The sequence below is a fragment of the Scyliorhinus canicula genome, chromosome 3 (assembly GCF_902713615.1).
Source record: "Scyliorhinus canicula chromosome 3, sScyCan1.1, whole genome shotgun sequence".
In the NCBI taxonomy this organism is placed as follows: domain Eukaryota; kingdom Metazoa; phylum Chordata; class Chondrichthyes; order Carcharhiniformes; family Scyliorhinidae; genus Scyliorhinus; species Scyliorhinus canicula.
In genome coordinates, this window is record NC_052148.1 from 105,666,572 (window position 1) to 105,687,534 (window position 20,963).

The window sequence follows — 20,963 nt, forward strand, 5'->3', positions numbered from 1 at the left end:
TAGGAAGAGTTTTTTTCAATATATAAAAGGTAAGAGAGGCAAAAACAGACATTGGATCACAGGAAAATGTGGCTGAAGAACTAATAATAGGAAACAAAGAAATGGCAGAGGAACTGAATAGTTATTTTGCATCAGTCTTCACGGTGAAAGGCACCAGCAGGATGCCAGAGCTCCAGGAGAAACAGGGCAGAGGTGAATGCAGTGGTCATCACTAACGAGAAGGTTCTGGGGAAACTAAAAGGTCTGAAGGTGGATAAATCACCTGGACCGGATGGACTAAACCCCCAGGGTTCTAAAAGAGATAGCTGAGGAGAATGTGGAGGCGTTGGTGGTGACCTTTCAGGAATCGCTGGAGGCAGGAAGGGTCCAGAGGACTGGAAAGTGGCGAATGTAACACCACTGTTTAAGAAGGGAGGGAGGTAGAAGATGGGAAATTATATTTGGAGTCTTATTAAAGATGAGATTGTGGAGTACTTGGAAGAGCATGGTAAAATAGGACTGAGTCACCATGGCTTTGTCAAAGGGAGGTCGTGTCTGACAAATCTGTTAGAGTTCTTTGAGGAGGTAACAAGGAAGTTAGACAAAGGAGAACCAGTGGAGGTGATTTATTTAGATTTCCAGAAGGCCTTTGACAAGGTGCAGCAAAGGAGACTGTTAAATGAGCCCAAGGGTAAGATACTGGCATGAATAGAGGATTGACTGACTGGCAGAGAGTGGGAATGAAGAGGTCTTTTTCAGGATGGCAGCCGGTGACTAGTGGTGTGCCTCAGGGGTCTGTGCTGGGACCACAACTTTTCACAATTTAAATTAATGATCTGAAAGAAGGAACTGAAGACACTATTGTTAAGTTTGCAGATGATACAAAGATCTGTAGAGAGACCGGCTAGGAGAGTGAGCAAACAAGTGGCAGATGGAATACAATGTGGAAAAGTGTGAGGTAATGCACTTTGGCAGGAGAAATGGAGGCATAGACTATTTTCTAAATGGGGAAATGCTTAGGAAATCAGAAGCACAAAGGGACTTGGGAGTCCTTGTTTAAGATTCTCTTAAGGTTAATGTGTAGGTTCAGTTGGCAGTTAGGAAGGCAAATGCAATGTTAGCATTCATGTCGAGAGGGCTAGAATACAAGACCAGGGATGTACTTCTGAGGCTATATAAGGCTCTGGTCAGACCCCATTTGGAGTATTGTGAGCAGTTTTGGGGCTCGTGTCTAAGGATGGATGTGCTGACCTTGGAAAGGGTCTAGAGGTTCATAAGAATGATCCCTGGAATGAAGAGTGTGTCGTATGAGGAATGGTTGAGGACTCGAGTCTGTACTCATTGGAGTTTAGGATGAGGGGGATCTTATTGAAACTTACAGGATAGTGGTTGGGCTATGGATCAGTAGGCACCTTGATGTTTGTGTAGCAGTGGTCGAGGACGTTGGCGCCCTTGGTAGGACAGGGGTTGTGTTGGCAGAATTTTAGCAGTATGCTCAAGGTTGGCCTGGAAGAAGTCCCCGGCCACGATGAACAGGTATTCTGTTTGACTGTTATTTACAGCAGTGTACAATTCATCGAGTTCCTTCTTCACTTCCACCTGGGGTGGGATGTAGACTGCTGTGATGATGGCAAAGTGAACTGCTGAAAATTTGAACCAGCATGCACTCATTACAATACAACTTGAGTTGCAGAAAGGACAATTTCTAACATCACTTCCATTCCTAGTGCTGTGGAGCAGACTAGTGTGGTAGCAAATAGCAGCACTAGCAGATAGTCGAAGACTAATTTGAATTTGATGCTCGAGTCACCAGTTAATGAGATACTAGGATTTTAGAGTCCATGATGCATATTGCTCTGTGAGTGATCAGTTCTCTCCATCGTGGGTCAGCAGTGGGACTATGCTGATGACTGCAGATTTTTCAGCAGCATCCCCAACTCCTCATACTGAAGCAGTCTGTGCCTATATGCAGCATTCAGGCTTGGCCTGATAAGTAACATACCACACAAGTGACATGCAATGACCATCTTAAAGAGGAAATCCAAACATCTCATGAAATTCAATGGCATCACCATCCTGGGTTTTACCACTGACCTGGACATATAAATACTGCAGCTACAAGAGCAGGTCAAGGCTAGGAATTCTGCAGTGTTACTCACCTGACTCTCCAAAGTCTGTTCAACTGCAAGGCACAAGTCAGGTGTGTGATAGAATACTCTGTACTTTCCTGTGTTATGATACCTGGCTTATTGTGATGAATTCCAACCCCACTTGAAGTCTTTGGCTGCCCAATAAGTCACCAGGTTTGTAAATTTAAAGTTTTTATTAGCTATACTGTTTTTTTTAAATTTTTTTTTAATAAATTTAGATTACCCAATTATTTTTTCCAATTAAGGGGCAATTTAGTGTGGCCAATCCACCTACTCTGCACATTTTTGGGTTGTGGGGGCGAAACTCACGCAGACACGGGGAGAATGTGCAAACTCCACACGGACAGTGACCCAGAGCCGGGATCGAACCTGGGACCTCAGCGCCGTGAGGCGGTTGTGCTAACCACTAGTTATTAGCTATAATAGGCAGAAAATACGATTGGCTATTATTTAAGTCCTAACCACCCCTCCCTTTAAACTTGCCCCACCATCTACAGAGGGGTGTAAAAAAGATAATACAATAAGGGGATAAAAGTTTCGGTTTCAGATGGACATCTTACAGGTGGATTCTTTTAGTCAAGGCCTTCAGTTGGGTGTTCTTGTTTTCAGTCTGTAATGGTTTTCAATGTAGATTCATCAGGATCATAAGACTTCTTTACAGATTCAGAAACACAGGCAAGAAGCATATGTGGAGAAAGGGCGAGGGCAGCTCACAGCTTCTCTCAATGTCCAGGACCTTTTGTGTCTCTGGGTTCTCTGAAAACCCCCGCCTGACAGAACCCAGTCACTGTTGCCAGATAGAATACGGTATTTGGCCAATTCATTGGCCACCAGCCAACCAATTGAACCTCTCGGGTGCCACAAAGTCTCAGTTCTTCTGCTGGATCTCCATAGCAGTGTACTATTTTGCAACTTTTGAGTTCCTACTTTCTCTACTCAACTTAGACATATGTCTATTAAATATCCTCGAATCAATAATGATAAAGTAAAAGAAATGGGAAATAAGGGAATCAATAGGAAGAGTCCTTACACCTGATAAGTGCAGCTGTAGTAACACTCAAGATGCATGCTACCATTCGGCACAAAACAGCCGACTTGATTGGCACCACATTCTTCACTGACGCAGAGACAGCAGTGTGTACCATTACAAAATACACTTCAGCTATTCAGCAAGGATCCTTCAACAGCACCTATCAAACCCACAACTTGTACCACCTAGGACAGGTACAGAAATGCATGTTCCTCTTCAAGCTACACAGCATCCTGACTTGAAACTATATTACCATTCCTTCATGCTGCTGGGTCAGAATCGTGGAATTCCCTAACAGCACCAGGTGGACTGCAGCCATTAGAGAAGGTGGCTCACCAGCACCTTAGAGGGCAACTGGGGATGGGCCATAAAGGTTGTCCTGCTAGTGATGCCCACACCCGTGAAAATTAACCAATAGATTTTATCAACCAAGTATCCGTTTGCTTTGAACAACTGAATATTTTATTGATTTTGAAAGTACATTTATTCCACGTATATTAATTTCTTGGCACAGGATTATTTAAACTTGGTTAACATACACCATTGTGTAAGTACGACCATTTTTCAGAGATGACAAAGATTCGTGTGTTAATCTGAAGTCTTTTTTCTCACTCCCAAACTGCATAAAAACTCAATTTGTCATCGCTACATGCACAGCTTTGAGTTCAAGGCATGCAAACTAGAACCTACAAACTACCTAACTTTCGATATGTGGACAATATCAGTTACTTGTTGCACAGCTGCTTTTGCTTTCCCTCTATTGAGAAAGGAAGATGAATTGTCTACGACTCTGCCAGATAAGTAAAGCACAAGTCAGAAACTATGTTGTACTCTATAAGAATTTAGTATATTCTTTAATTCAGCTTAGGCAAAAAAGTGTTTAAATAGTAAATGTAACATTGTACATGTTAATGTGATGTTTAAAGAAAATGCTTGGCAGCACTATTTATTGAAAAATATTCCATTTGACATTGCTACATACTTTGCAACCAGTTGGCAGTAACAGAATTACTCTGGCGCCTTAAAGACATGGTCTTTATTTCTACAAAGCTGCTGTGGGACTGAGTTGGGTAAGGAGGCCTGACTTTGTGAATCACAGCACAATACAAATTGACTGATAGTTGAGTCTACAAACTGAACAGTACTTTGAATAATAAGTGTTTGCCCCATTTGCTTCCTAACTCTGAATTTCTGTACTTTCTTTAATATAAGCTTATGACTGTGTTAACAAGCATTCAAGCTACTAAGACTGAGGCACATCTAGTTCTCAACAATAATTAGTAGTTATTTGACAGCCAAGCTATCTCACATCTCAGGATTTCAGGAATGTGTGGTTAAAGCACAATACACACCCATCTGAACCACTGAATAGCATTGTATTGTGCATTTGCCTCGTAAGAGATGACTTGTTTCATGTTAAATCAATACCTTGGTTTAAGTTTCACAGCATCACTAAAAAATAAACTAGATTCAGGAAAAATAATTAAGTGGTAGCACGTTGAACTGGTTTAGAGCTACAAGAGGATCATCTGTACTATTCACAATAACAGACAATAACAAATACACAATTTCCTAATTGAACTTATTTTCTGAAAATGAAACACTCAAATACATTAATACATTTTAAGTCTGTTTTACAAACTTACTGCCTGCATGTCTTTGCTCACTTAAACCAAATTTGGCTATTCTTCAAATACAACACAAGGCAAAGATGTCAGAGAGAGACGTGCAAAGCAGTTAGTTACAGGCAAAAGTTATGGTAAAGCTTGTTGTTGCAGTAGTATTAGGCTACATCCAACACACCCGCAGCCACCAATTGTCTTGAGAGCCAGTCCAACCCCTCGTGTAGTCCTATTCCACTCTGGGCGTCACAGCCTTGAATGTGCCAGCTACGACCACAGCACAACTTGTGCAGACTGAGTAATTCCGTTATTTCTTCGACAGCAAGTGCTCCAGTCACATCCTGTTGAACAAATGGAAATGAAGTTTCTTAAAAAAAATAAAGCAACATATTTGATCAAATGACAATTAGTCAATCCAAACTTTCAATTCAATTCTTCTTTCCTGCATCATTGATGCATACCATTTTTGCATACCATCCTATTTTGGGTAAATTAGTAAAACCACACATAAAATTTATAATGAATATTTTCAGATCTTGCTGTGTCTTTTTGGAAAACCTTTAAATTTCCTGCTCAGCCACCTGGAGTGACAATTAGTTCTAATTGTAAGCCTTTTTTATTCAAGAATCTGATTTCTTGACTCACTCCAATTTTCTTGATCTTGTTAGAAAGTACCCCATATATCAGAAAATAACGTTTTTTTCCAGCTAATCAAAATTGGTAAAACTTTTTTTAAATTTAGAGTATTGAATTTTTTTTTCCCAATTAAGGGGCAATTTAGCGTGGCCAGTTCACCTACCCTGCCCATCTTTTTGGGTTGTGGGGGATGAGACCCACGCAGACATGGAGAGAGTGTGCAAACTCCACATGGACAGTGACCCAGGGCCAGGATCGAACCCGGGTCCTTGAAGCAGTGAGACAGCAGTGCTAACCACTGCACCACCATGCTGCCCTATTAATTGGTAAAACTTGGGACTTTAATTGGTGACTGCTATTGACATACCTGTTTATTGGCAAAGATAAGGAGTAAAGCATCTCTTAACTCTTTTTCAGCCAATAACTTGGCTAACTCACTGTGCGCTTCCATCAATCGGTCCCGGTTGCTGCTATCGATCACAAATACAACTGCTGAAGGAATAAAGCCCAAAGAATAAACATCACTATAAACAACAAACGTAAGATGTCAAAACCATTAAAAAAGTAAATTCCCATTTTCTTCCCCTCAGAAAAAAAGCACTGACTTTACATAGATCATAGTTCCATGTTCACGAGCCTACCTCTGAAATATTGCCCAAGGTGGGATTATTCATATATAAAGCAATCAGTGTTAGAACATAAAACATAGAACAGTACAGCACAGAACAGGCCCTTCAGCCCTCGATGTTGTGCCGAGCCATGATCACCCTACTCAAACCCACGTATCCACCCTATACCCGTAACCCAACAACCCCCCCCCCTTAACCTTACTTTTATTAGGACACTACGGGCAATTTAGCATGGCCAATCCACCTAACCCGCACATCTTTGGACTGTGGGAGGAAACCGGAGCACCCGGAGGAAACCCACGCACACAGGGGGAGGACGTGCAGACTCCACACAGACAGTGACCCAGCCGGGAATCGAATCTGGGACCCTGGAGCTGTGAAGCATTTATGCTAACCACCATGCTACCCTGCTGCCCCTAATTGATGAACTTTTGAACCAGGAGTACAGATATATAGGGACAGGCACATAAAGTAGGCAGGAGTTAATTGAAGACTGGAAGCAAAATCAGGAAAATAAGCATGAAGAAATCCAATGATTACATTACAATTTTGTTATTCACAGACATCAACACAGCTGAAGAAAACACACACATAACATCAGAACTAGTGCACTTTATGAAATGCCAACGTCTAAATATATTTTGTAAACTACTTCAAAGTTAAATGTTTGGTTTATAATAAGCCTACAATATTAAGGCTGAATAAAAAGTATGTTAATACTGTATGCAATGGGTAAAATGCAAACATCTACCTTCTCCAGACAATAGGAACAGATCAGAGTTCATTGTTTTTTCTATATGGAATTCGACAGATGCTGCCAGACCTGTAGAGTTTTTCCAGCATTTTCAGTTTTTATTTTATTTTTATACTTTATTCAGACAATAATAGAAGAGAATGATCACCAGTAAACAAAGTGGTTCAGATAGGGATAATGAGCAAGCACTGTTTTTGACAATGAATTGCTTATATACACCATTTTCTTGTATTCATTTCCACTTCTCTATCAACCACTTTAGCCAGTAAAACCAGGTTGACCCTGGTTCAGAGACTCTGGACTGTCATGAGGGAGCACATTCACAACACGTTACTGTATAATGCTCTGCCTCTTGGCATGGTAGACGTCATACAAGGATTGTGAACATACGAACAAGGCTCCTTGAGCCTGCTCTGCCATTTGATAAGATCATGGCTGATCTGATAGTAAACTCAAATCTGCATCCCACCCTCTCCTGAACCTATCACCCGCTTGTTTACCAAGATTTTATCCGCTTCTGCTTCCACCACCTTTTCAGGAAGAGAATTCCAAAGACTCACGACCTTCTGACTGAAAGAATTTCACCTCATCTCCATTTTAAATGGGTGACCCCTTATTTTTAAACAGTAACCCAATTCTAAATTCTCCCACAAGAATCGGGCAATAGCACGGTAGCACAGTGGTTAGCACTGTTGCTTCACAGCTCCAGGGTCCCAGGTTCGATTCCCATCTTGGGTCACTGTGCAGAGTCTGTACGTTCTCCCCGTGTCTGCGTGGGTTTCCTCCGGGTGAACATAGAACATACAGTGCAAAAGGAGGCCAGTCAGCCCATCGAGTCTGCACCGACCCACTTAAGCCCTCACTTCCACCTTATCCCCGTAACCGGGTGCTCCAGTTTCCTCCCACAAGTCCCGAAAGATGTGCTGTTAGGTGAATTGGACAGTCTGAATTCTCCCTCTGTGTATCCGTACAGGCGTCGGAATGTGGCGACTAGGGGCTTTTCACAGTAATTTCATTGCAGTGTTAATGTAAGCCTACTTGATTATTATAAAAAAAAGAAAACATCCTCTCCACATCCACTCTGTCGAGACCCCTCAGGATCTTTATGTTTCAATCAAATCATCTCTCACTCTTCTAAACTCCAGCGGGTACAAGCCTGTCCAACCTTTTCTCACCAGACAACAGACCCATTCTCAGCATTAGTCTTATAAAGCATCTCTTTTTTTTATAAATTTAAAGTGCTCGGGGTTGAGACCCATGCAGACATGAGGAGAATGTGCAGACTCTACACAGATAGTGACCCGGGGTCGGGATCGAACCCAGGTCCTTGGCACCGTGAGGCAGCAGTGCTAACCACTGCCCACTGTGCCGCTCTTTGATAAAGCATCTCTGAACTGCTTCCAAAACATTTACATCCTTCCTTAAAAAAGATGACCAATACTGTACACCTTACTTCTGTCCTGTATAACTGAACATAACCTCCCTACTTTTGTAACCAATTCTCCTCGCAACAAACAATTACATTCTATTAGCTTTCCGAATTACTTGCTGCACCAGCATACCACCTTTTGAGATTCATCACCAGGACACCCAGATCCCCCTGTACCTCAGAGCTCTGCAATCTCTCATCAATTAGTTTATAAGCTTTTTATTTTTCCTGCCAAAAAGGGCTATTTCACATTTTCCCACATTATACTCAGTTTGTCGAATCTTTGCCCACCCACTTAACTTATCTATACCTTTTGTAACCTCCTTATGTCCTCTTCACAACCATCTTTCCTATGTATCTTTGTGTGACGAATGTTAAGTAAAACACCACCATGAGGGCAATGTCAGGGACTTTAGGTTCACATTGTCCTGCTTGCCATTTGTCGCAAATTGTGCTTCTTTAGATGGAAAAAGCCATGAGCATTCCCAAGCTTCCCATTCGCATAGACTTGAAAACCCACTCCCCCCCCAAAAAACTTCAAATCACATTGGCCATTCTGGGAAACAGCAGCTAAAATTAATGCAGGCAGTATCCACCAACTATCCAAATGGGTGGAATGAGACACTTGCAGCATAAAGAACCAACAGTTCATTGCTGACCCCAACTGCAAAGGACCCTGGCTTCATCCAGCATTTAATCAAGTCCTCAAAGGGAATGAGGTATGTAACCATCTGACCCATGAGTGGAACATGAGGGGCGGTCCTAAGTGCATCTACGTCCATGAAACATCACATCAACCTGCCCACTAAGATCTGTGGTGGGAGACACTTCATTTGTCCACTTGGTATTTCACGGCACCATCGAATAGATAACCAAACTAGACATTCCATTATTCGATTTTCCTGTCATGCTAAAGTAAGTAGTAACGTAAAGGTATTTTGTAAGATATAAAAGTTCCAGATTTGTTATAGGAATAAGGGTGAGACTATCCATGCTCACCGTTGAGTATAAATTGGACAACATTTCTAGCATCCTCATCTACTCAGTTAGACATGGAAAACCAGAGGTTGCTGCCAGAGGTTCTTCTGCACCTTCACACGCTTTGCTACAATGATAGCTCACAATGATTCAGCATTCAAACACATGAACGGCATGAAGTTGCAGCACTTAACCATTAAACAGGCCAGAGAAAGTTAGGGTTGGTGCATTCGCGTATAGGTGAATTTTAAATTGCATGCAGAGTCTTCATTACAGCAAAATAACTTCCCTAGCTCTGTAAATTTAATTTTGCAAGTGTGGAGTCTCATTCCTTCAAAATGTCATTATTGCTGGACATTTATTTATTTTTACTTCCATCTCTTATCACTCTTTTAATCTACCTATCTTTCTTTCTATTTCACTTTCTGTACACTATTTTGCAGTTAATTAAATATTGTCTTCCATACTTCCTCATTTAGATTCTGTATGCCTGTGAAGATTCTTCCAATCTGATTGATTGAGGAGACATGTTCTTATTTTCCCTATTCTCACACGCTACAGATTCCCTTTCTAGAGAGTGCCATGCTGAAAAGGATGCAAATCCTGCAAGTTGCGAAAACAAAAGCTCATGATCAATCTGTATGACGAAAAGGAGGGGAAAATTAGAGTACGAGGGGAAAGATAGCTAGAAATATTAAGACGGCTAGTAAGAGTCTCTGTAATTATTTTAATATACCGAGTTAACAAAGTGAACGTTGGTCCTATAGAAAGTAAATAAATAGGAAACAAAATGGCAGATTATTGAGTAGGTATTTTCACTATGAAGGAGACCAGTAACATCCCAGAAAAAATAGTAAATGGAAGTGAGGAATTCAAAAACATTATAACCACCAAGGAGGTGGTACTGAGCAAACTGTTGGAGCGGCGGACCGACATATCCGCTGATCCTGATGGACTTCATCCCAGGTGTTATGTTCAGTGTTCTATGTCTAGCAAGCAATCCACAGAATTGCTTGTGACTTGTCCAAACCAGGATCTTTATTAATACACACGTGGTAAGGTAACAATCAGATACAGAGCAAGTTATCATGGAGTTTCTTTATACTTCCCTGGAACTACCCCTATGCACGAATGTACTCATGTGCGTTTGAGGATCACCGGATCTGCCCTGTTAAAGATGTTATAGCAGGGCACTTAGAAAAATTCAATCAGGCAGCGTCAACGTGGTTTTGTGAGGGTTTAACCAACCTACTGCAGTTCTTTGAAGTAGTAACACATTCTGTTGATCAACCGGAACTGGTGGATGAACTGTACTTAGATTTCCAGAAGGCAGTTCAAAGACAATTAGGGATAGGCAATAAATGCTGGCCAAGCCACATCCCTTGAATTAATAGTAAAAATAATTGATAAGGTTAATACCTAGGTTATTGGGGAAAATAAGAAGCTTATAGTGCAACATACTGGCAAGGATAGAAGATTTGCTAGTTAACAGAAAACAGACTAGGCACAAATGGGCCATTCTCTGGTTGGTAAGATATAACAAATTGTGTGCCACAAGAATCAGTGCTGGGGCCTCAACGTTTTACAATTTATTTAAAATGGCATGGATAAAGAGACCAATGATATGGTTGCTAAATTTGCTGATGACACAAAGGTAGGTAGGAAAGTAAGTTGTGAAGAGGACATAAAAAGGCTTCAAAGGGACACAGATAGGTTAAATGAGTGAAAGATCTAGCAAATGGAGTATAATGCAGGAAAATCTAAAATTGTCCATTTTGGCAAAAATAATTTTAAAAAGCTTATTCTATAAATGGTGAGAAATTGCAGCTCCGAGATACCAAGTGATCTGGGTATCCTAGAGCGTGAATTACAACAGGCTGGTTTGCAGGTTGTTAGGATCCCAAGTAAAAACCCAACAATTTGCAATTTGTAAAACTAAGAAAAAGTGACTTTTAGGAGCGATAACATTGACCCATAGGTATCTTTTATGTTAAAACTAACTTTAATTTAAACACAGTATTAACCTCTACCCTATCCCCGTATCTCTACCCTATCCCCGTAACCCCCACTTAACCTTTTTGGACACTAAGGGCAATTTAGCATGGCCAATCCACCTAACCCGCACATCTTTGGACTGTGGGAGGAAACCGGAGCACCCGGAGGAAACCCACGCAGACTCGGGGAGAACGTGCAGACTCCACACAGAGAGTGACCCAAGCCAGGAATCGAACTTGGGACCCTGGAGCTGTAAAGCAACTGTGCTAACGACTATGCTACCGTGCTGCCCCACTCGAGTTTAGAAGAGTAAGAGGCAAGCTGATTGAAACATAAAATCCTGAGGGGTCTTGACAAGGTGTTATGTGGAAAAGATGTTTCCTCTTGTGGGAGAATATAGAACTAGTAGAACGAGGGGCCACTGTTTAAAAATAAGGGGTTGCCCATTTAAGACAGAGATGACCACAATTTGTTTTTTCTCGGAGGGTTGAGAATCTTTGGAACTCTCTTCAACTAAAGATTGTCTTTGAATATTTTTAAGAAAGGTATGTGGATTAGTATTAATGTTTCAAGGGGTGAAAGGTTATCAAGGGTACACGGGAATGTGAAGTTGGGATCACCATCAGATCAACCATGATCTTATTGAATGGCAGAAGAGTCCTGAGAGGCTGAGTGCCTACTCCTGCTCCTAATTCGTATGATCAAAGGCAGCTGGAAGCACAATGAATGGTTCACATCCTTCCCTTATCTTGATCTCAAAATCTGGACCCAAGTTGTTGAATTCTTTTTTAATTTAAAGATTTTCATAGCAAAATCCAGCAAACAGAAAAATATCAATGCAGTCAATAATCTAATAAATGAATAAAAATTCATGTACAGCAGCAAATATAATAATAATAATAATAATAATAATAATCGCTTATGAAGTTACTGTGAAAAGCCTAGTAAGGGAAAGAAAATTGGAAGAGTATATCCAGTAACAAGCAGGATACACAGTACCTGTGTGCCACAACAGTATAATCATCTACATGGATACTAACTACCAAAGTGTCCACACAAATAGAAATTGCTTTACCTTGTGTGTTGAGGTAATAATGCTTCCAAAGTGGCCTCAGTTTATGCTTGCCTCCTACATCCCAAATAGTAAATTTTAAATTTTTGTATTCTACAGTTTCTACGTTAAAACCTGCAATGGAGGGGGAGAAAGTGTTAATTTTACAGTTTCATGAGATAACGTTGACAAAAATAAGAAGCCATCCTAAAACTAAAGTCATAAATTGAAATTCAGGCTTCAATTTGAAAGACACTGCATTGAAAAATAATAATTGATCGGGAGATGCACACAAAGACAGACAAAGAGGTGCTGGGAGAGAAAGAGAAAAGAGACACTGCTTATTCAACTGCTGTGGATGGCCAAACATTGAGAAACATTTGTCATTATTAGTCTCAGCAGCTCTAATCTCAGCATTTTCAAAGATTGATCTTGAGTGCAGAGATACTTATAGAAATAATACAAATGTGGTTTTCAACTGTATGAAAGTAAATATACCAATTAATTATTCTGAAAGATAGAGCATGTGAACATTTACTGTTACTAACAAAGCAATAATGAGCACTAAGAGCCTATGTAAATTACCTATAGTAGGAATAGGCTGCATAAATTCATCCTGCTTCAGTTTGAAGAGAATGGTTGTTTTGCCTGCTCCATCCAGTCCGATAGTGACTACACGTATCTCCATCTTGGGCCCAATATGGACTCGGTTATCCTATTGGGGAAAAATGTAATTTGAACTTATCTTCACTCCTTTGCAATAAATACAAATTCAACTTCAAAATCAATTTGCCTTTTTGATAAGATTTTACACCACCCGATAGTTACATTGGGTCAAAGTTGATTTTAAAAGTGAAACAAATATTTGATATACACCCATTTGATTATTTGCCAATATAATAATTCAGACTCTTATTTGGTACCAGAACAAAAAATGCTCTCAGTCAACAACATCTCTGGTAAGAATATGCAAGTTCATGTTTCAAGTGTACACCCTTCATCAGCGCTGAAAAGTAATTATATAAACAAGACAAAGAAAAAAATGATGGAAAAGGGTGAGGAGGGAAGAACAAAAAACACACAAGGAAGTAGCATTTATTTTTTGTTTTGCTGCAGTTTGTGTGGTATGGATACACCCACAGAGCTGTTGGGAAGGGAGTTTTGGTATTCAGGGCGGCACAGTGGCAGTGGTTAGCACTGCTGCATCACAGCTCCAGGGACCCGGGATCAATTCTGGCCTCGGGTGACTGTGTGGAGTTTGCACTTTCTCCCTGTGTCTGTGTGGGTTTCCTCCGGGTTCCTCCCACGGTCTAAATATGTGCAGGTTATGTGGATTGGCCATGCTAAATTGCCCCCCCTTTTTTTAAGAAAATATTTCATTGAGGCATTTATAATTTTAACAATTTTAAACATTAAATTTCAACAACAAAAACACAGCAATATAACCAACAAACCCCCCTCCCCGAGCACAGACCCCAGCCAACATGTCTTACATAAACAGTGCCACCTTTGCCCCCCTCCGTTTGTTCTCCTGCCCTCACTGTCTCTCCCACGCCTCTTACCCCCTGCCCTGCCCTGCTGACAGCTTAATTTTTCTCGAAAAAGTCGACTTGTGACAAAAAGTGATCATTATTATTATTATAATAAACGGCTGCCACCTCCGAGCAAACCCCTGCAACGAACCCCTCAAGGCGAATTTAATTTTCTCGAGTCTGAGAAACGCCGCCATGTCGCTAACCCATAGCCCCAACTGCAGGTGTTCCAAGTCCCTCCATCCTAGTAAGATCTGACTCCGGGCCACCATGGAGGCAAAGGCCAGGACGTCGGCCTCTCCCACCCCCTGGGCTCCCGGGTCTTCCGACACACCAAAGATTGCCACTTCTGGACTCGGCACCACACTCACTTTAAGACCTCTGACATGACGTCAGCAAACCCCCGCCAGAAACCCCTCAGCCTTGGATATGCCCATAACATATGGACATGGTTCGCAGGATTCCCCATACAGCGTCCACACCTATCCTCCACCCCATGCCCACACCTATCACATCCCTCTAAATTCCCCTGAAGTGTTCAAAAGGTTAGGTGGGGTTACTGGGTGTAGGCGTGGGCTTAAATAGGGTACTTTTTCCAAGGGCTGGTGCTAGACATGATGGGCCGAATGGCCTGCTTATGCACTGTAAATTCTATGATTCTCTGATTTTGACTCTGTGACAGAGAAGACTGTGATATAGTTGCAAATCTGGATGATGTGCGACTTGGAGGGGAAATTGCAGATGTGGTGCTTCCATGCATCTGCTGACTTTGCTTTTCCAGGAGGTATAGTTTATGGATTTTGATGACATAATCAAAGACCCCTCCCACCCGGGTTATTCTCTCTTCCAACCTCTTCCATCGGGCAGGAGATACAAAATGCTGAGAACACACAAACAGATTCAAAAACAACTTCTTTTCCACTGTTACCAGACTCCTGAATGACCATCTTATGGACTGAACTGATCTCTCCACGGAGCCTATCTACTGAGTAGTACTACTTCACTCGATACCTATGTATAGGATTGACATTGTGTATCTATCGTATGTCCTATGTTTTTTCATGTATGGAATGATCTGTCTGGACTGTACACAGAACAATACATTTTTCACTGTACAACGGTACACATGACAATTAACCCATATCCAATCCAAATCCCACCGATTCGTCTGGCTCTGGTTACCTCACCACACAGAGCATTCTTGGTCATGTGACCATTTCCCATCTTGCAGATGTATCTGAGCTAAAGAAGCTGCTTGTGTTTGAGAAGTGCTCTCAAATGTGGGAGCTCGGTCTGAGAGGGCAGCCACATTCATGATTTTGTCCTGCCACAATATACCCATAATGTGCCGTAGACAGCAAAGACAAACATTATTCAGCTTCTTTTCTTGATAGATTTAACTTGTCCATATTTCACAGCCATACAACCAGTTACTGAGAACACAGGTCTTATAAACCATCAGCTTGGTCCCAAGAGCAAGCTTGATGTTACCCTATGCACCTTTCATGAATCAGCCAAAGATGGTAGCTGCTTTTCCAATGTGTGTATCAAATTCTGCATGAAGGGACACACTGTCTGTCACCGTGGACCTGAGGTAGCAGCATCTGATAACTACTTTCAGGGGGTGTTACTTAGTGTGAGTAGAGGCAGAGTTCCATGGCCACAGTTTTCTTGACACTTTTGTCAAGGAGAACAAGTTACAAGCATGAAAGACAGTCCTTATAGCGATGTTTCTGTGTGGGTGACTAGTGCGGCGTCAATGTAGGTTTCCTCTGGGTGCTCCAGTTTCCTCCCACAAGTCCCGAAAGACGTGCTTTGCAAGTCCCGAAAGACGTCACCTGCTTTGCATGTCTAGCCTCAATTTTCTGCTTCAAGACCTGGTCAACTCAGCCAGTAGCCAGCTGGGAGGGAAGTATGGGCTGGAGCAGGGGGAAATATTTAGATACATGGAGGTTCGAGACTTTGTCAGAAAGGAGGTACAGAGCTTCCCGGTAGAGCCGGCTTCCACATTGCCGGAGGAGGTGCTGACGACAGAGGGACTGGAGAAGGGGGTATTGTCGATGGTTTACAGGGCTATTTTGGAACTGGAGAAGGCACCACTGGAAGTGATCAAGGCAAAGTGGGAGGAAGAGTTGGGCGGGGATATGGAGGAGGGGTTCTAGTGTGAGGTGCTCCGGAGGGTGAACGCCTCCACCTCGTGAGTGAGGTTGGGGCTGATACAGCTGAAGGAGGTATATAGAGCACACTTCACAAGGGCGAGGATGAGCCGGCTCTTTGGTGGGGGGGGGGGGGTCCAAACCATGTTCGTATGTTTTGGTCTTGTCCAAAGCTGGAGGATTACCGGAAGGAGGTTTTTAGGGTAATCTCTAAAGTGCCCCCAATTAAGGGGCAATTTAGCGTGACCAATTCAACTATCATCTTTGGGTTGTGGAGGCGAGACCCACGCAGATACGGGGAGAATGTGCAAATTCCATACGGACAGTGACCCAGGGCCGAGATCGAACCCGGGTCCTTCGTGCCGTGAGGCAGCTGTGCTAACTACTGTGGCACCGTGCCACCTATGTACTGTTTATACAAAATTGCCTTTGTCCATTTTTGGCTTTTTTCTTTTTAATTCAACCTTTCATTTTAATGCTTTATCAATTTTATTTTGTCTTGTTTCTTTTTTCTATTGTCCAAATTTTCTTTACTTTCCTGTGCGTGCCCATTTTTGCACTCTGCTGTCCTTTTAAAATTGCCACATAGCAGACAACATGAAGGGATCACTTCCTGTGCTCGGCCCGATTGTCCTCCGAGCAGAAAGTTCTGGGCTGCTGTGTGGCAGTGCACTGCATAGTTTAGTGGGAACAGTGGTCCCAATGTTGTAACCTGGCCCAGTTTGAGTTACTTATAATTGTTGATTATTTTTATTGTGCTTTAAAGGATAAAGAAGCATTCATTCCACATTCATATTGCTTGTTTTATTTGAAGATGGTTAACTGGGATAAGCAAATTAAGTATTTTTGTTATACTTTCTTCAACTGATTTGGCAGGCCAAAGAATTGTGTTTGCAGTAGTGTGCCAAAAAAAATTGACAACTTTTGCTTGGCAATCAATACAACTAGATGAAAAGAAGATAAAGCAGATTAAGCCTCAAAGGAACCACTGAATGATCAGGAAAAGATACTGCACCTTTGTGAAGGTGACAGGGATACTAGCATCCAGCTGAATGTGATCAGCGAGTTCTGTAAACTGTTGTTGTTGTTTCTGTAACGTTTCCAGCAAACGGGTTATCTCCTGTTTGGCCATCACCACACGACAGTCATCCTAGCCAGGAAAAAAAAACATCAATCACACTGAGCTCAACTACCAGTGCAAGGACTGCATTTCATTATATTTAAAAGTAGATGAAGCATTGTGGTGCAACATAACTTTGTAAAACATCAGTAAAGCTGTGTGTTGATGCAGGATTAACTAATGAGAAAAATCAAAAGATAAACAATATGCAAAACACAATCTTTTGTTCTGATTTATTACACACTCAAAACATATCATTACATTGTTTTTAGATACTGACTTATGCTCTGATTTTACGAAACTTCCTGTTTTTAATTCAATGATGCAACTAATCTTGTTGCATATTAACTTTTGAGTGAACTTCCATTCATACAGCACATTATCACGTCATCAAGATGTTCAAAAGCACTTTCTTTTTTTAAAATAAACATTTTATTGAGGTATTTATGGCTTTACAACAAAAGAAAAATAAGAAATGTACATGAATTTATAAACATAGCGCAAAAGTCGTCTTCCTCCCTTACAGGTCCCACCTTTATTAACCCCCTACTCCAAGCTAAGCTAACCCCACTCCCCCTTCTGCTGACGATTAATTTTCCACAAAGAAGTTGACGAATGGATGCCACCTCTGGGCGAACCTTAACATTGACCCTCTCAGGGGCAACTTGATTTTCTCCAAACAGAGAAAGCTAGCCATGTCAGATAGCCAGGTCTCCGACTTCGGAGGCTTTGAGTCCCTCCAAGCTAATAATATCCGTCTCCAGGCTACCAGGCAAGCAAAGGCCAGAACGTCTGCCTCTTTCTCATCCTGGATTCCCGGATCTTCCAACACCCCGAGAATCGCCACCTCTAGACTCAGTGCCACCCTTGTTTTTAACACCGTGGACATGACATCTGCAAACCCCTGACAAAACCCCCTAAGCTTTGGGCATGTCCAGAACATGTGGACATGGTTCGCTGGCCCTCCCGCACAGTTGGCACATCTATCTTCTACACAAAAGAATCTGCTAATCCGGGTCACTATCATGTGAGCCCAATGAACGACCTTAGACTGTATCAGGCTGAGCCTGGCATGTGTTGTGGACGCGTTGACTCTACTCAACGCGTCCGCCCAGAGACCATCCTCTATTTCTCCGCCCAGCTCCTCTTCCCATTTGCGCTTCAGCTCCTCCGTCTGCGTCCCCTCTGACCTCATAAGTTCCTTGTAGATGTCAGAGACGCTCCCTTATCCCACCCACCCTCTGGAAACTACCCTATCATGTATCCCCCTTGGTAGTAGGTGCGGGAAGGTTGAAACCTGCCTACATAGAAAGTCCCGCACCTGCAGGCACCTAAATTTGTTCCCCTCACCAATCCAAATTTCCCCTCCACCTCCCTCAGGTTAGGAAAGCTCCCCTCTATAAACATATACCACATCCTCTCTATCCCTGCTCTCTGCCTTCTCCGAAACCCCCCGTCCATCCTTCCCAGGGCAAACCGGTGATTATTACAGATTGGAGACCACACTAATGCTCCCTCCGATCCCACATGTCTCCTCCATTGCCCCCAGAATCTCAGGGCCGCCACCACCACGGGGCTGGTGGAGTACTCTGCCGGCGGGAACGGCAGAGGCGCCATTATCAACGCCCCCAAGCTGGTGCCGTTGCGTGAAGCCGCCTCCATACGCTCCCATGCCGACCCTCCCCTTAACGCCCACTTCCTGATCATGGCTATATTCGCCGCCCAATAGTAATTACTGAAGTTCGGCAGCGCCAGCCCGCCCTTTCCCCGGCTCCGCTCAAGCAATGCCTTTTTTACTTGCGGGGTCTTGCCCGCCCATACAACGCCAGTGATTACTTTTTTGACCCGTTTAAAAAAGGACCGCAGAATAAAGATGGAGAGACACTGAAACAGAAATCCCGGGAGGACCACCATCTTCACCGTCTGCACCCTCCCGAGCGCGTCCCACCTCCTAAAATCGTCCTTCATTTGGTCTACTAGTCGGGCCAAATTTAGTTTATGCAGCCGTTTCCATTCCCGCGCCACTTGGATGCCTAGGTACCAAAAGCTTCCCTCTACTACTCTAAAGAGCAGTCCCCCCAGTCGCCTCTTCTGTACCCTCGTCTGGGCCACAAACATCTCACTTTTCCCCATATTTAGTTTGTACCCCGAAAACCGGCCAAATTTCCCCAGAACCCTCATGATTTCTTCCATCCCCTCTGCTGGGTCAGATACATACAGGAGTAGGTAGTCTGCAAAAAGCGAGACGCTATGTTCCACTCCCCCCTGGAACCTGCCCTTTCCAGCCCCTTGCAGCTCTCAGTGCAATTGCCAGCAGCTCTATGGCTAACGCGAACAACAGTGGGAGGCAAAAGCACTTTCAAACCAATGGTTTGCCTTTTGAAAAGCAGTCACTGTTGTTATGGAGTTATTTTATATAACACGGTTTAACAAATAGCGAGTAAGATGAAATGCCAGGCAAAATATTTTGGTGAGGTTGGTTGACATAGCATCTTTTACATACATGACAACAGATAGATGGGGCCTCAGTTTAATGACTCATCCAAAAGATGGCACTTCCGACAGTGCAGCACTCCCTCACTGTTGCAGTGTTTAGTTAATATTGTTTTTAAGTCACATTAGAATAAACGTCTTAAAATGTGAAATCTTACCATGTCATTCTTTTGGCTCTTATGAAAAGAAATTTGAACTTCCAGTTATCGGTCTCTATAGAGATCGTAACAACAGGAAAACAAACTTTGGATGAAGAGGCTACACTCTCAAGTGTACTTCTCACTGGTATTTTCAAATCAGTGCCTTTAGCTCCAATGAAATGAAAGCCTCGTGTGTGTGCTCAACTTTTAGAGTGGGCTAGAATCCACAAGCTTCTGACTCACAGGATTCACAAAACAAGTGAAGGGTTGAAATTATAATCCTTGATAAACTGAATTTCCAATCTATGCCACTTTGGAGGTCTGCCAGGATGTAAATATACGAAAAAGTAGAAAGCAAGAAACAAGAGCATGCATCAAGCAGGTTTATAACAGCATTAGAATGAGACCTGCAACAGTCATCCATAAGATTATGTTGTCTTCGGACCGTGTCTTTATATTTGAGGTCAAATGAAGGAGATCATGCAACCTATTCTGAAGTCTGCCCGATAGTAAGTCGGGATGGTTTGATTGTTAGAGATCAAAGGAAGACTTAGATTGTTTTACTGGGATGAAAAAGCAAGATATTTGCTCTTGCAGATAATGGCATCAGCCTGTGTGCTGCCAACAGTGGAGACTGATTCCCCATGTCCCAGAAAAGTGTTGTCCATTTAGTTCCAAGATGAGAGAGTTGGGCTCTCGAGGATAGCTAATTAGCATTTCTACCTAGATATATTTCTTCGGTTGGGCTAAGAATAAGTGGTGTATTCCGTTCTGTGGTTTAAAGTACAAGTTCCCTAAAAAGATAGTGTTTAGTTAATATTGTTTTTAAGTCACATTAGAATAAACGTCTTAAAATGTGAAATCTTACCATGTCATTCTTTTGGATCTTATGAAAAGAAATTTGAACTTCCAGTTATCGGTCTCTATAGAGATCGTAACAACAGGAAAACAAACTTTGGATGAAGAGGCTACACTCTCAAGTGTACTTCTCACTGTTATTTTCAAATCAGTGCCTTTAGCTCCAATGAAAAACATTACAAAGTGACTACAGTTCAAAAGGACATTATTTGGCTGTGAAGTGTTTTGGGACATCCCTACATTGCAGAAGGAAGCCCATCGAGTCTGCACTGACCCTCCAAAAGAGCATTCTACCTAGGTCCACTCCCCCGTCCTATCCCCGGAAATATTCAACCTAACCTGCAAATCTCTGGATACTAAAGGGAAATTTACCATGGCCAATCCACCTAACCTGCACATCTTTGGGCTGTG

At 42.4% G+C, this 20,963-nt stretch overlaps 1 protein-coding gene across 3 annotated transcripts in view; it reads right to left on the bottom strand.

Moving 5' to 3' along the window:
* Positions 1–3,598: 3,598 nt before the first annotated feature.
* The window catches only part of trim23 (tripartite motif containing 23), a 41,938-nt gene continuing 24,573 nt past the window's right edge, over positions 3,599–20,963 (bottom strand). For 2 of the 3 annotated variants that reach the window (XM_038791041.1, XM_038791043.1), the window contains exons 7-11: positions 16,957–17,091; positions 12,839–12,968; positions 12,278–12,388; positions 5,785–5,909; positions 3,599–5,122 (exon numbers count right to left, since the gene is read on the bottom strand). In XM_038791041.1, the coding sequence (XP_038646969.1) occupies positions 4,943–5,122; positions 5,785–5,909; positions 12,278–12,388; positions 12,839–12,968; positions 16,957–17,091 (681 nt within the window). In that variant the 3' untranslated portion in view covers positions 3,599–4,942. The remainder of the gene's footprint in view (positions 5,123–5,784; positions 5,910–12,277; positions 12,389–12,838; positions 12,969–16,956; positions 17,092–20,963) is intronic. The other variant, XM_038791042.1, reaches the window with a different exon arrangement.